Below are 15,970 nucleotides of genomic sequence, written 5' to 3' on the forward strand. Positions count from 1 at the left end.
TGTAGATATTTAATTGGCAAATAACAAACACGTCAGCTACAATAATTCAGGTTTTAAGACAAATTTAAAGTTTTAAAAACCCACATATATCTTATTGATCGAAGCTGCGTCCGTAGTTGTTACCATATCGAATAAAATTTAATAGTAGACTGTTCAACAAGGGACTAAAACAAGCCATAATGACACGAGATGTTATGCCACCCAAACGGAGCGAGGGTGGCTATAGTCCGAGTGTCATTTCATTATGGTTGTTTAGGCTCGCGTTAAACACTACTTTTCACTTTGAATGCGAGGAAAAAAACGACATCCTATACCTAAAAAATACAAAATTACTTTTATTTAGCTGTTCAAAATTCAATTATCAATAAAAAATCAAACTGATGCTTTAAATTTAGCCAACACATTCAAACTTGGAAAATTTTAAAACTAATTGGACTATGCATAATAAAATGAATTCATCCTTAATATAATTAAATATATTCTTTATCGTTATCATTAATCGTGTTTCACGAAATTGAATGTTTTTTTTCATGGTTTTGCACATTTTGAGGTTATTTCCACGCCCTAAAAATTGTCTATGCACAATCAATGAAAATGGCGATAAGTCTCCATTCACAAACGCCATGATTGGCTGTTTAGGGCGGGTTTCCAAAGTAAATATAAAAAATACTTTAATCCCTAGAGATTAATAAGGAGCTTTAGGGCCGATATACCGAGACTAAAGTAATATTTTAGGAGCATAAGAAGTAAAATATATTCTTTTCTGAACTCCTCGACCTTTTTTTTGATTTAAGTAATTGGAAAGAAAAAAGATTTTTGCAAACGATTTCCAAGATTATGAGTAAAATGAACTCGGACAAACGAGATTGCCAAACCATGCGTAATAAAATAAAAGCAACAACGTTTAAGAAATGTTTAATGGAGGGCAAAAAATGTTAACTACCTATTACCGCTGAAAATAATCACATGGAATAATAAAATTAAATAAAATAGACGCACTCTGTCGAGTAATAATTGCCAAATTGAAGTAATTTAAATCGGGGAAGTCACTGGAATTAATATTTGTGTTCGTTTTTGTATAACAAATTCTAAAGTAAGATTGAGCGCGATATTCGTTCATTTATGCTCGTTTTGTTTGCTAATTTTTAGGGTTCCGTAGCCAAAATGGCAAAAACGGAACCCTTATAGTTTCGCCATGTCTGTCTGTCTGTCTGTCTGTCTGTCCGTCCGCGGCTTTGCTCAGGGACTATCAATGCTAGAAATCCCTAAGGATTTTTCTAAAAAAATATTACTTAATTTTACGTAATGGCTACGGAACCCTATTTCGGGCGTGTCCGACACGCTCTTGGCTGGTTTTTATTTTTCATATTGAAGTGAAAGTGGAAAATCAAAGTGAAGTACAAATATTTGGAATTCAGTGAGTGGACCCAGCACTGTCCTCAGAATTAAAAAATAAATAATTAAAAAGCTACTTTATCTCACGGCTGTGCTGCTGCGGCGAAAAAGTAATTTCAACTCAATCGAAGACCAAGAAGTAGTCAACAAATGGTTTGTAAGTTTCAAAACTACGACACGCTTGCGTACGATCGTTCCAAGTTAAATAGAAGCTTGTAACAAGTTCATGTCATGAGAAATAAGATTATATTCCTCACAAGCGTCATAAACTTAAGCCAATGTCAGTACCCTACGGTAGCTAGCGTATAAACCCGTCACCATGTATGTTCCAAGTTCCAATTACATGGTCTATTGTGGCGCCTTGCCGTCGTAATGAAGCAGTCACCCAACAGAATCGACTGTCCGATAATACAGTAATTTATGGGGCTATATTTCTCGCTGCGAGCTCCGATGGGACCCTTATGACTATCACGAGGCGCTGTGTATCGGGAAAAATCACAGCAAACTTGTGTAAACAGTGTGATGGAATTTTTGAGCTGCTGTGGAATTTATGCAATATTGAACGTCGGAGATTAGGTAGGTACCTACCTATGTGCCTACAGTCTATGTACGTACAGTCTGAAAAGTGTAAGATAATGCATAGGTAATGGGTAAGATTCTAATTATTATCTATAATANAGTTTAAAGCCACCTATTGCTTTACAGGACTATGATACATCATACTTTAAGTGTTTTAGATTCTGATGAGCCTGCGTCTCTAAGAGAAGCTAAGTCTTCTCCAAGTTCTTCAAAATGGGAAGAGGCTATGAAGACAGAAATGAAGGCTTTGTATGATAACCAAACTTGGTCATTTATTGACAAGCTGATGACGGTGTTGCTGACTGTAGACAGTAAGTGGGTATTTAGAATTAACACGTAATGAAAATAATGAATTAACACAATATAAAGCCAGGTTGGTAGCAAGGGTTTTATGCAACCGACGTTGATTATAATAAGTATATTCTCCAGTAGTTAGGTTGGTGAGCGTACGAACTTTGCTGTCAATCTCATGCGTAAATAACTGGCCTGTGCATCCAATGGATGTTTGTGCAGCTTTTTTAGCACGGAGATATCAAAGATGACATTTATTTTAAAATTACCTGAAAATTTTGACGTGCCGGCTGGCAAAACGTGGTAGTTAAATAAATCGCTGTATGGTTTACGCCAAGCGCCACGTTGCTGGTATGATAAATTTCATAATTTCATAATAGGTCAGAATTTTCAGAAAAACATTTAGTGATCAGTGTATGTACTGTTACAAAGACAATGTAAATACAGTCTTTGTCTTAATATTCGTCGATGATATTTTAAATAACAGGATTTGGTCCGATTTTACAAAATGTTATAAATGAATGTCTAGAGCTTTCAAAATGAAATATTTGGGGTTGGTTAAGTAGCTATCTTGGAATCCAAATAAATCACGATTTGAAAAAGGCATTGTCACTCTGAATCAGACTCAATATTTGAGAAATGTTCTTATAAATTCAAAATGTCTGATTGTCATGGCGTATCCACTCCGATGGAATCAAAACCTGGACTTATCCCAGCTGCAAAAGATAAATCTGAGGATAATTTGATTGAATATCGGTGTAGACAAGTCATTGGCTGTTTGATGTATGCTATGTTAGGTACTAGGCCTGATCTTTGTTTGAGCATAACAACTTTCTAGATTCCAAACCTGTGCCAGTCAAGATCTTTGGGTATGTCTTAAACGCGTGCTGAGATACGTCAAGGCCACTATTAACTTAAAACTGACGTATCGAAAGATAAAAGTAGCGATGTTCTTGTAGGCTATGCTGACGCTGACTGGGGGCGGTAATCCTATAGCAGAAAAGTCCACCAGTGGTTACTGTTTCCATGTTTACGGAAACCTGGTGGCATGGATTTCGAAAAAGCAGCCTACAGTAACTTTGTCTTCCTGTGAGGCAGAATATGTCGCTTTAGCAGCAGCTGTCAGTGAAGCCTGCTGGCTTCGGTCTTTGCTTATTGAGATGTTCTTTCCTGATACCATAGTTGTGACTATGTATGAAGATAATCAATCAGCTATTCGTTCTTGTAACACTCTTATCCAGCAAAACGAATGAAACATTTAGATATCAAATATCATTTTATAAAGGAAGGGTGTTCAGTGGTCATATCAAAATCAGCTATGTCTGTTCAAAGAACAAGTAGCTGATATTTTAACAAAGCCTCTGTCGGCTCAATTGTTTAAAAATGCTAGAGACCTTTTGTCTCTTACTAACTAGCATGTATTTATGTTATTTATTACTACATAAGATACCTATCTATGATTATTTGTTTGAAGGTGTCTATGTTGAGAAGTTTTATTATTATGTTAAGTTATTTTGTCACATGTTAAACTTAACAAAATGCTTTTATTGAGGGGGATGTTGTTGTCCATAAAGCAGTTTGTATTACGAATTATTGTCTATGGTTTCTTTTAAAAATAGAACTAATATACTTCAGTCACTCTCGTAAAAAAATATTCAAATGATTGTACGATATAATTTCTATTAATACATTTTATTTACTTTTAAACTCCTTCTTCTTATTTCTCCTTCACCCAAAAAACTATTCCACCCATGTTTCGAGAGACACACTTCGGGTACTTCATAGTGCTCATAACGGCATAGTCACAGACAAAGGCACTGGCAAGAAGCTACATATGGTGCCTCAGCTCAACGAAGACATTGAGAGAGCTGATCGGAGACTGTTCAAACAGTGCCTAGAAAACCGGCACATGCCTCCTAAAAACAAATCACGACGTGGAGAACAGCCTACCAGACCATGGTCTAGTACACGTTGACTTTGCGGGGCCATTTCAGAACAAATATTTCCTGATAGCAGTTGACTCTTAACTCAGTGGCTGAGTGTTTTGGTCCATGAAGTATGTGTTTGATGTCTAATATGAAACTCGTTACTGTTAAAAAACACTTACGTATACTGTTTGCTACCCACGGCTTATGCGAAATGATCGTTTCCGACAATGGTACATCGTTCGTATCCGGCGAAATGGAGCGTTTTCTTAAAGGCGAATAATATAAAACATGTAAAAACAGCGCCTTACCATCCAGCTACAAATGTTTAGCCGAAAGAATGGTGCAAACAGTGAAGATAAACTTCGGAAAATGGATAATGTACCGTGGGAAGTTCGCATCCCGAACATGCTCCTGGATTACGAGCTACAGCATGCTCTGGGACAAATAAGAGCCCGGCGGAATTGCTGATGAACAGGAAGCTACGAACACTTTTGGATACTATCCACCCGGATAATGTCAGCAATAAAAAAGTGGAAGAGCAAATTGACAGGAACGCAAACCAAAAGGTGCGACAAAGCAATGTTGGACATAATATAATGTATAGAAATTATGGTAATGGCCCAGATGGTTACCAGGGAAAATTTTTTCGAAAAGGGGCCCATCGAGTTACCGCGTGGAAGCAACAGATGGTTCAAATAGTCAACAGGCACATGGACCGTTAATTAAAACAGCACAGAATGCAGATTCGAATGAAGAAACGGAACCACACAGCGAACAAGTAGTGAGAGGCGAAGAAGTAGTAAGAGCGAAGAAATAGAGGATAAAGGAACGGTGCCAGAAACAGAAAATGCCCAGGAGAAAGACAGAGGGGTTGTGGTAATCAGTGAAGATGGGAATCAGGAAGAGGGTATTATTGAAATACCTAGCGCAGATCAGTGGGCAAAGATGTTAGGAATACCTACTCCTGAACCAAGTCAAACTGGAGGGAAAGTAATTAAAAACCCAAATACCGTTCTACATTACCCTATGAAAAGCCTGGTAGAAGTTATAAGTAGGTGCTTGATATTGTTCTTGTTGTAAGTTGTAATGTAATGTTTTTGTTATAATTGTTGCTTTATATTGTTATGGTTAGAGTACAGTTACTTGGGGAAAGGTATGTTATGTACATTATAATTAAGTGGGTAGAACTCTCTGCTTTTTATATAAAAGGTGATTGATGTAGGGTAGACACACACATTCCCATGTATGCATGCAAGCACAGCTCCCTAGCTGAATAAAGTGTATTTCAAGGACTATTAGTGTTTTACTGGACATATTAATATAACTATTATAAAAACCTAATCTTAGAATGAAAATAAATACTTAATATATTTCTTTTATATTTTTTTTAGGTGAAAGAAAGAACAGACCCCGCGGCGACCGCAAATCGCAGGAGATGTCGATGCATCTGCGACAGGTGCTCATCGCTGCCATCAAGACTGAACTCTATCCGCGCTCGCAGATCGACATCTATGTGGAAGTATTACAGGTCTGGGCAGCCTAGCTTTTTTTATTGTTTACGGGTTTTAATGCCCTATCTTGTGATGCTAGGGTAGTCAAGTAAAAGGGGTTGCATAATTTAGTAGTGAATAATTGTAATTATGTGAACATTTCAGCTATCCGTCTATTATGGCTATCAACATATAACCCTGTGACAGACAGACGGGCGGACAGCAAAGCGAGAGTAATAAACCTTTGGTGATCCAATAATCGATATTGAACTCTACATAGCTAATCGTCCTTAGGGCCTTCGCTAACTCGCGCGGGTGCACAGCTTGGCTTGGCGCGGCGTGCCGTTTAAAGGGTTCAATATATAGAGCAGAGACCCGCCCCACGCAGTGCTGCTGTCTATTACATGACATCACAGAATAAGTAAATAAATATGACAAGAAACAAGCACGCCGCGCCCGCACGTGTTAGCGGAGGCCCTTATATTGTATTATGCTTCGATTTGCAGGCGGACGGCGGGCATTCTGCGCCAGCGTGAACGCGGCGTCACTAGCTCTGATCAACGCAGGCATCCCGACGCGCGGCGTGCTCGTGGCCAGCTCGGCCAGCATGGCGTGGCGCGGCGCGGAGCCGCAGCCGCTGGTGGACGTGGGCCACGTCGAGGAGGCCGCCGGCGGCGTCTGCCTCACCGTCGCCGCCATGCCCACTATTGGTGAGTGGCCTGGTACCTGTGCCTCACTAGCTGCTACTGCTTATCCCTAGAGCCTTATCGCACTGGTGATTTGTGGGCGAGTTTGAAAGTGTGGCGGACGCGCAGCGATTTTAACGCGCAACGACATCGCTGCGAGCGCAGTATAGAGCCAAAAACGACATATTGTACACTACACTCGTACAATAATAATAAGGCATTTTCGGCGCTATCTATACGCAGCACGCAGCTCACTCGCAGCGATACGTTGCGCGATAGCAGCAAAATCGTTATGCGCCAGTGTTATCTTACCACTATATATGGATCAGCACATTACCCAGGTACTTCTGTTCTGGTAGCTTCCACGCTCACTGGTTGTTTTTGTTACAGGAAGCATAGCATTACTGGAGATGTCCCATAGACTGCACATGGACTACTTTGACCTAGTCTTTAGCAGAGCCATGCAAGGTTGTAAGGATATTCAGGTAAAATACTTTTATCTTTTTCCAGTTAGTTCCTAATTTTTTTTTAATTAATTTTTTTTTTCAAGGCTATATTAGACGCAGCAGTGAGGGAACATCTAGCAGAAGGGTGGACACAAAAACTGGACTCATAAAATATATTTTTCAAAAAACGTTTTTTATTTATATAATTTAAGGGTTGTAATTAACGCAGCTTCTTAAACCTGTAATCTTTGGCTTCAAATTTAATTATTGTCTTCTGAATTTATAAATCAGCGACAAATTTTAAGGGTATCGTCTTGGGTCGTCCCATTCGTTTTTTGTCAAGTTCTTAATTCGTCTCATTCTGCTTTCGTCATCCATTCTTCATTCGTCACTTTCGCTCTTACTCATTGTCGTCTTGGGTCATAGTTGTTGTTTGTCTTGTTCTTATTCAGGTTCATTCGATGTTCGTCTCTTCTTTTGACATGTTTGGTGTTAGTCTTTTTATTTTTAGTCTCATTCGTTACTAGTCACATTTTTTTTCGACACGTAACGAACGTTGTCCCATTAGCAGTAAGTCACTTTAGTTTTTAGGTCCATTCATAATTCGTCTTGTTCGGTTTTCGTCTCAATTCCCGCTTTAGTTAGACAGACAGACAGACACATATTACGGTCAAACTTATAACACCCCTTTTTTGCAGGCGGACTTTGAGCCTGTCACAATAGTTCGAAAAATGCGACGAACGCTTATGTCACTTTCATACATTTTGTCGATAAGTAACAAATTTCGACAACGGATATTGAAGCGTTTTGTCTAGAACCCCAGATCACTATTTACCTAGGAGCCGAATTTGCTCGTACAAAGGAGAGGAACCCCCTAAGTACTAAGTATAGTATACAATTTTATACCTACTTCATAACTTTTGTAATTTATCTTTTCGTGATTCTAGTCGCCTGAAAGAAAATAAGTCAAATTGCGAATACCAAACGGGACAAATAGTGAATGTGTCCTATAAAGAATGATATCAATTTCTAAAGAGGCCAAATAAGAAAAACACGAACTTAGAATAAGACCAAAGACGATAGGACGAATAACGAATGAGACTAGAAAAGAGATATACTAACACCGATCATGACCAAAAAATATGAAGACAAATAGCAGAATGGCCCGGAATAAGAAAAAGACAAACAACGAATATGACCAAGGACGACAAAGACTACCACCGAAAGTGACGAATGAAGAATGGATGACGAAATCAGAATGAGACGAATTAAGAACTTGACTAAAAACGAATGAGACGACCCAAGACGATACACCATTTTAAGCGCCTAATAAATACTTTTCAAGCGACTGTAAACTGTGTGATCCAAGCTACGTTTTATTAAATCAGCATGACGATTATTATATAGCAACTAAATTTTTTAATTATGCCTAAAAATGTTATTATACTATCTGTTGCATCTAGAAAAAAAAAATTAACAGACTAATTTAATATTGGCACCTCTATTTTTATATATTAGTATACGGAAATTATGACTGAAGCAACCATAAATTAACATCAAATTTAATAATATTGTCATCAAAAAATTATAAGTGGTAGGTCTAATTTATATAATGTTCACTATTTTATACGTTAGAATTTAAATAATTAGCGACTAAGGGCCCGGCCACATGTCCACGGCGCGGCTCCCAACGCGTCACGGTTCTTGCGGCGCATTCTTCTTGGCATTGATGGTCTTTCTGAAAGCGCTGGTGGTTAAATGACGTAAAAGTGCCCAATGCGGCCTATTTACTAAATAAATTATTTGAATTTGAATTCGAATCACATAAGCACGCAGCGCTGCTTTATCAGATTACATGAAACTGAGCCCTGCTGGCTAAGAATGGCAGCAGTGATGGATTTACGACTGGAACGAATAAAACGACAAGTTAGACTTACATATTTATTAGAGATCTGAACAAAATAAGAAATTAAATAATATGTACAGTCTATGTTAAAACTAACTAAATTAGAGGTAAGTTAATAGGTACACACTGCATTACGTAGCTTCACTGGATGGAAACCCAAACATATCCATAGTGAAACTTCTATTTATGGCAAACAAAATTTGAAACGCCGACCGCGGACCGTCGGGAGAGCGCCAATGCAATATTCAGCCTAAAAACTTACAATGCGTAGAAACAAAAAAAAAACAATAAATAAAACTTTTTTTTAACTGGATGTAAAATCAGTCCATCCGTTCCTGTGATTGCACGAAATTCTATAAATAAGAAGTAACATTTGAATAAATAAAAGAGTACGACAAATTGTACTTCTTAATGCTCCTAGCCCCAATTAAACATATCGCTTCCTCAAAGCCCCCATAAAACTGTGATATTAAAATAGTATAATCCGCGCCAGAAGCGCCGCGCTGTCGTGTACACAAATATTTGTGGATATACAAAAAGTTATATCTTAATACACTGAGTTGCTAAGGCACTCATCTACACGTTATAACATCTATTTATAATATAAGAACTTCATGCGTGAAGGTCGAAACCAAAACTGTCGAACGGGAAACAAAAATAAAAAATATTTGTGTGAATTCGTTCACCGATGCATGCAAAATAAATTTCGTTCAATTCCAAGACTTAAACCTAAATGTATAATACGAATAAATGTTTTTGTCACATCCCTATGGCTCTGTTACGATACTAAACGATAGTAATGTGGTAGCAAAGCGCGCGGCGTTAGTTGGCCGCCACCGCTTCCGCCACCAGGGGCTTCTGACTGGAATCCCCCACCGGCAGGTCTGTGGACAAAAAAAATATGTTAAAATTTTCGTTTAACAAAAGCTTTTTTGCTGACTTTACTTTTGTAAACTAAACTTGCGTTGTCATCCAACCTACATACGACTTATGCATGCCAAATTTCAAGTCAATCCGATCACTGGAGGTAGATTAAAATTAACTTGCAAAATTTGAGACAAATGAAAAACAACAACAAACAGGGCAGTCATTTCATTTAGCTTTTAACACTTTTCCAGGCATACTGCGTATAGCGACCACATAAATGTACGCAAATATTCGATTCGACTGCTACATTTATTATATGGTACATAATCAATTGGAGTCGTCAAAAATACTATTCGTCTTTAAATTATCCCTCACACTATGATTCATTTTGCAATAGCGTAGCTAAATTAGCGGGGCCTGGAAAAGGGTTAAAGTGCTTGTAAAATACAAACATATCGAACACGACAACCACTTGATCTTTATACACCGGACTAATATTCGGAACATAACGCGCGCGACAGTCGCGGAAAAAAGATTTGAACATATTAGAATATAAAATACGTATTAGACTCGGACATGTACTGTGGCATGATCGGTATTCTCTGCAGATATCATGATGGGTAATATACCCAGGAAGCGGAAACCAGGTAGATATAAGATGTCTTGGCTCCGTAATATTAGGGAGTGGACGGATTAAGACCATTGAGTAACTGTCCAAGATTGGCACTTGATAAAAAAAAGGAACTTACGAACTGACTGCCAACCTTCAGTAATGGAGTGGCACTGGAAGGAAGAGTATTAGATCGTTAGGTACGATGGATGACTAACCATTTGTCTTGTTGGGCGAGTTCTGCGGGGAACTGTTCTGGACTCACTGGTGCTGCCCTCTGGCTCGCCCGCTTCGCCCGTCTCGCCTGTTGATGTTGCCTGCAATTCCAATAAAGTTTTGTTAAAAATATATTGGTACCTTATCTACATTATCCTTACCAATTTGTGTTGTGTTCAGTCAAAGAGAGTCAACTATTTCATAAAAGATTCCAGATTAATTTGAAAAACATCTTGAGGATCAAAGCCGGAATACCTCAAGATTTCTAGTCAACCACTGCATTGGATTGCAGGTGGTAGAACCTTGTGCAAGGTCTGCCCGGATTGCTACCACCATTTTGCTCGCTAATCCTGCTTGCATTTGCACTGTTGTGTTTTGGCGTGGAGAGTAAGACAACCGTTGAAATTACTGGCACTTGAGGTATCCCATCTTAGGCCTCTAGGTTGGCAACGCATCAGCAATCCCCCTGGTGTTGCAGGTGTCTGTGGACAGTGGTGATCTCTTACCATCAGGAGACCACTTGCTCGTTCGCCATCCAGTCGAATAAAAAAAATAATTGGACTATTGGGTCGTCATATCATATCTTTTCTGTGGAACCGTAATTTGTTAACCCCCAACGCAAAAAAAGGAGTGTTATAAGTATGCAAGTACCTTTATAACAACATAATATGGATCTCATGGTCAAATAAACGGTTTTTTTATACTCTTAAGTTAAACGTCAATGCCTGTCGTCTGTCTGTGGCATCGTAGCTTTCAATCGTTTTGAGACATTAAACTTTGAAATGACTGAGGTTTTCAACTTTTCAAAGTTAATAAGGTTAAGTTATAGGTTATACCTATGTAATAAATTTAGGATTTTTATGTAAATATGTTGACATACCCTAATTCTGTTGCGAGGTGTGCGAGGTTTGGGTCCCTTGGGTTCCTTTGCAGGGTCGAAGTGGCAGTCGAAGATGTCGATGAGCTCCTTGATGTCCTCCTCCTTCGCTGACACCGAGAGTGCTGCCATTTGCTTCTCTAGACCTGAGAACAATATAGAACGTCTGGAACCGTCGGAATATTGTCCATATTGATATACAGGGTAACGCCGCGAAGCGTTTTCTACCGCCGTATTATAAATGCTATAAAACCGATGTGTCCATGAAAACTATAGTAATAAATATTACCTTGGTTCGCTACAGACAAATTTTTTTAAACGTTTAGGCTGTGTTTTCATCGGAGAATTGGTTCATTTACCTATCCTCGCACAGCACCGCTCTGGTGGAAACAGCCGAGCGGAGCGAGGCTTGGTAAATGAAGAGTTTCTATTTGTTCATGAAAAACATATTCCTCGCAACACAATCTTCGCACGTCTCGGACTGAAACGCAGCCTTACTCTGCGCGAAGAGACTTTCATAATAATATAATAATAATATTTATTTGAACAATCATTTCATATTGTTTAGTAGCAATAATCTATTACCTACGTTAGTGTCATAAAATTTAAATTAAAATTAATACCCAAGACAAATAATAAAACATAATCAAGCAGAGAATAAAAGCAATGTTATATATAAACATTTTTTTTTTCTATAAAGCAATATACTACGATCTACAAATAGCTACGATTATTAAAAAGGGTAATTTTGGGAGCGCGTAGTGACAGTCATTCCAGTGCCTCACTATCGGGACTCCACCGCTCCAGGATGGTGTTCAGCGAGCTTTCCATTAATAAAAAAAATCTGATTTAGACATATTCAATATGTTATACTCGACAATTTCAAAAAGGCTTCTTCCCCCACTCTAATGGATTGCGCGCGCATATTGGCGTGCAGCCGCAGTGTGTACAGAGCACGCAGTGGGGGCGTACCTTCCAGCTTGTGGTTGGTCCAGGCGTCCTGCAGCTGCGAGTAGAGCAGCCCGGCGTCGGCCAGCAGCCGCGCAGCTGCGTGACGCGCTTCCCTCGGGCGCGCGGCCGCAGTGTGTACAGAGCACGCAGTGGGGGCGTACCTTCCAGCTTGTGGTTGGTCCAGGCGTCCTGCAGCTGCGAGTAGAGCAGCCCGGCGTCGGCCAGCAGCCGCCGCAGCTGCGTGACGCGCTTCCTCTCGGGCGCGCGCGGCCGCAGTGTGTACAGAGCACGCAGTGGGGGCGTACCTTCCAGCTTGTGGTTGGTCCAGGCGTCCTGCAGCTGCGAGTAGAGCAGCCCGGCGTCGGCCAGCAGCCGCCGCAGCTGCGTGACGCGCTTCTCCTCGGGGCGCGCGGCCGCAGTGTGTCAGAGCACGCATGGGGGCGTACCTTCCAGCTTGTGGTTGGTCCAGGCGTCCTGCAGCTGCGAGTAGAGCAGCCCGGCGTCGGCCAGCAGCCGCCGCAGCTGCGTGACGCGCTTCCTCTCGGCGCCGCGCGACCGCAACAGCGGCGCGAACACTGGCCGGAGTGTATGTCTGCGCACAATTACATTAATATTTCCGACTGACTCCAATTGAAGTCTTTTGCTTCTGAAGAAGGGAGCGAGCTTCAAACGGGCCGCTCAGTGCGGGGAGATTTTACGAGCATGCCAAAGGGTGCTCCAATTTAGGGTCGACGCTAATTGACGCAGTTTACACGGATCGTGTGGATGCCTATGAACACGGACCCCGTGAGCTCATATGCGTGCATTGGGTCAATTCCAGGGTAGAGCGCCTGGCCTGGGGGCTGCGGCGCGCAGCCACTAAGTGCGACCTTACGGTACAGACGGTATCGTTACCTCTCCAGCAGTGCTTGAGGTTAGCGAGCGCGGCCAGCTCGGTGGCGACGGGTCGCGCCCAGGAGCGCGCAGTCTCGACCATGTCCTTAGAGGCCGCCGCGCCCTCGCCGCCCGCGCCCACCTCCTGCTGCTCACCTGCTCAAGTAATCATTATAATTTTAACAAAAAAAAACTTTCAAGAAGTTTATCTTTAAATTGAATGAGAGATCATTTGAAAAGTTTAACTGTAACAAACAATAAAATATTTTTTCAAATGAGTTCAATGAAGTCTGACTTCAGAGACAACAAAAAAACAAAATACAATCTGATAGAGAGCATCCTCACGTTTGAAGTTTGTTGAAAACGTCACTACTATGCTACTAAAATATCAAAGTGGTAAAGTCTTGTGCTTTTTGATTACCAGAAACTGGGCAAGATTGTTATTTCTACATGCAATTTTGAAAATATTTACATTTAGCGCGTGAGTGAGAGTGCGCCGGCCGAAGCCGAGCGAGCAAGAAAGGGAGCAAGAGAAAAGCTCCACTCCTTAGTAGCCCCAAGGCCTCCAGAGCTCTAAATCCGGCCCTGTTACCAGCGTAGGCACTTACAGCCTTATTCATAATAAAATCGACGTTTATGAATCATGTTTAGCATCGGCCTTCAAGGAGCCTTCAAGAGCCTTCAAGGAGGCTCTAACTTTTTATGAATAAGGCTCTTAGACTCTCGTTAGGACTCACCCTGTGCCAAGTGTTCGACGATCCTGTAGGCGGCAGCGGCGCGATCCAGGGCGCTATCAACCGCCAAAGAGTCCGCGTCGAGCAGGACCCGCGCCAGCAACGCGCAGCGACACAGACTTCACCGTGGCCTTGCACTTGTCAGCGGCGAGCGCGTAGCTGTCCGCGAAGCCAGCCACTATCGACTTGAACCGGTCGAGGAGCTTGTATCTAAGGAGATGGTGGTATTGATTCAGTTTAGTTCGCTGTTTCTAACGTAGCACAATCATTGCTAGCAAGGGAGATGCGTTTTGGTGATTTAAACTGCATTTCAAACTCAAACTCACAACATTTATTGACATATAAAAAACAGGACTACATCACAACAAAAACACGTAACAACAAAAGAGAAAAATTAGAGACGTAGCGCTGTAGTGTGATGCCGAAAGGACTCGGCACCACCACCACCACCACGGTGGTGGTAGATTTTTTGACATTCATAAGTGCTTGCATTCATAAGCCTAATTTTATAATTATATTAATATTTCGACTTAGAAACGTGTGAGAATGCGTTGTGAGCTACGAATAAATAATAAGTGGGGAAGCGTAACTCGAGAACAAATTAAACAGAATAAGTGGTCATACTTTAATCCAAAACGACTTACGATTCAAATACAAAACATTTTCGAGCTTGCAAATAGACGTGCCTCTTGATTGGTTATAATTCAGAAACAAAGCAGGGATTGGTTGGCGCGCTTGATGCAATGTCAGATGCACGACAAATGACGCGTTTTTAAGCCCCGCCTACTAGGACACGCAAGGCCATTTTTCTAATGCAGTTATAATTCCTGACTTATTATTTACTAGCCATTCGCCCGCGGCTTCACTCGCGTGTGAAATTCGGTTATCGCCTTTGGCATTTTCCGGGATAAAAAGTAAAGTAGCATATGTCACTCTCTGGTCCATAAACCATCGCTTCACGTGGAGTGAAGACGGACAAACATACAAACACACACTTGCGTTTATAATATTAGTATGAATCATAGGTTGTAAGGAATGCGTTTGTCATGAACCAATAGATACGCTTCATTTTACCTGTCCTTACTTAGCGCAGCAAGGATAGGTTAATGAAACGTTTCTGATTTGTTCATGACAAACAGTCCTCGCCGCGCAACCTCGCACATCTTTGGTGAAAAAGTAGTCTTACTCTCGCTGCCGTCGCAACTTCCCTTACATCCAAGAAGTATTATTTATAATGTGTTAGATTTTATGGTACTATTCAATGGAAAAATCAATTGTGTAAACAAATTGATTGACTGACATTGACACTTGACTGACGACTGGCTGACTGACTGACTGACGTTGGCTCTAGTATGTGAAAGCTCTTTAAATACTTCAATCAGCAGTAAATAATTATTTTGAAATTTACTCAATTTCATTCTTTAATGTAATTCCCTAAGTTAATTTTTAAAAATGGCGAATCACGTATTTCTTATTATATTCTCTTAGTCCTGTTCAAGATCATTCCCAATGTTTCCATGTCCCTAATAACTTAAAATGTTTAATAGCATTTTCAAGAAGTTTTAGAATTATATCTTCAAATATATATACCTAACGTTTCTTCCATACAATTAAACTTTATACTTCATGTTAAACTTACACTCCCCTTTATACCCCTTTAAGGATAGAATTTTTAAAATGTGAAACATGTATATCCACTTATATTTTTTGACGTATATTTTTCCCCAAGGTTTATGATGGAGTATTTTAGAATTGAAAGGGTCAGTTAAAATATGGATTAATTTAGATTTTTTTTGCTGCTTAAGTATGTGTAGTAGAAAAAGGCAACCTGAGATATGTGTGCATAGGAGAAATTTGTATCTGACTCCTGTCCAACGGTGTGTAGGGTTATAGTACGCAGTAGGATTGCTGAGGACCTAGGTTCGATTCCCAGCGCTGGTCTCTTTTCTGGTTTTCTGTGCATCCATGTCTCAGTTTTTATTTTCGATATAATTTAGAAAGGCATTTTTAAATTTACATAAGACAGGGAAATTAGAGTAGACACAGGAAGTGATTCAAAATGATTTTTTGGTCCAACAATGGACTCCACAGTAAATATGATACTAGTAAATAGAAATCTAC

General features: G+C 40.3%; 1 protein-coding gene and 2 pseudogenes across 1 annotated transcript in view; 1 reads left to right on the forward strand and 2 right to left on the reverse strand.

Moving 5' to 3' along the window:
* The window catches only part of LOC141440188 (exosome complex component RRP41-like), a 3,395-nt gene extending 3,269 nt beyond the window's left edge, over nt 1–126 (reverse strand). Inside the window, exon 1 of the mRNA XM_074104651.1 lies at nt 85–126. Coding sequence (XP_073960752.1) covers nt 85–126 — 42 coding nt within the window. The remainder of the gene's footprint in view (nt 1–84) is intronic.
* A 1,978-nt stretch (nt 127–2,104) lies between these two features.
* On the forward strand, nt 2,105–7,061 carry LOC141440189 (exosome complex component RRP41-like; annotated as a pseudogene).
* A 1,681-nt stretch (nt 7,062–8,742) lies between these two features.
* LOC141440190 (maternal protein exuperantia-like) lies at nt 8,743–14,654 on the reverse strand (annotated as a pseudogene).
* Between the last annotated feature and the right edge of the window lie 1,316 nt (nt 14,655–15,970).

Source organism: Choristoneura fumiferana, chromosome 22, assembly GCF_025370935.1.
Source record: "Choristoneura fumiferana chromosome 22, NRCan_CFum_1, whole genome shotgun sequence".
NCBI classification, from domain to species: domain Eukaryota; kingdom Metazoa; phylum Arthropoda; class Insecta; order Lepidoptera; family Tortricidae; genus Choristoneura; species Choristoneura fumiferana.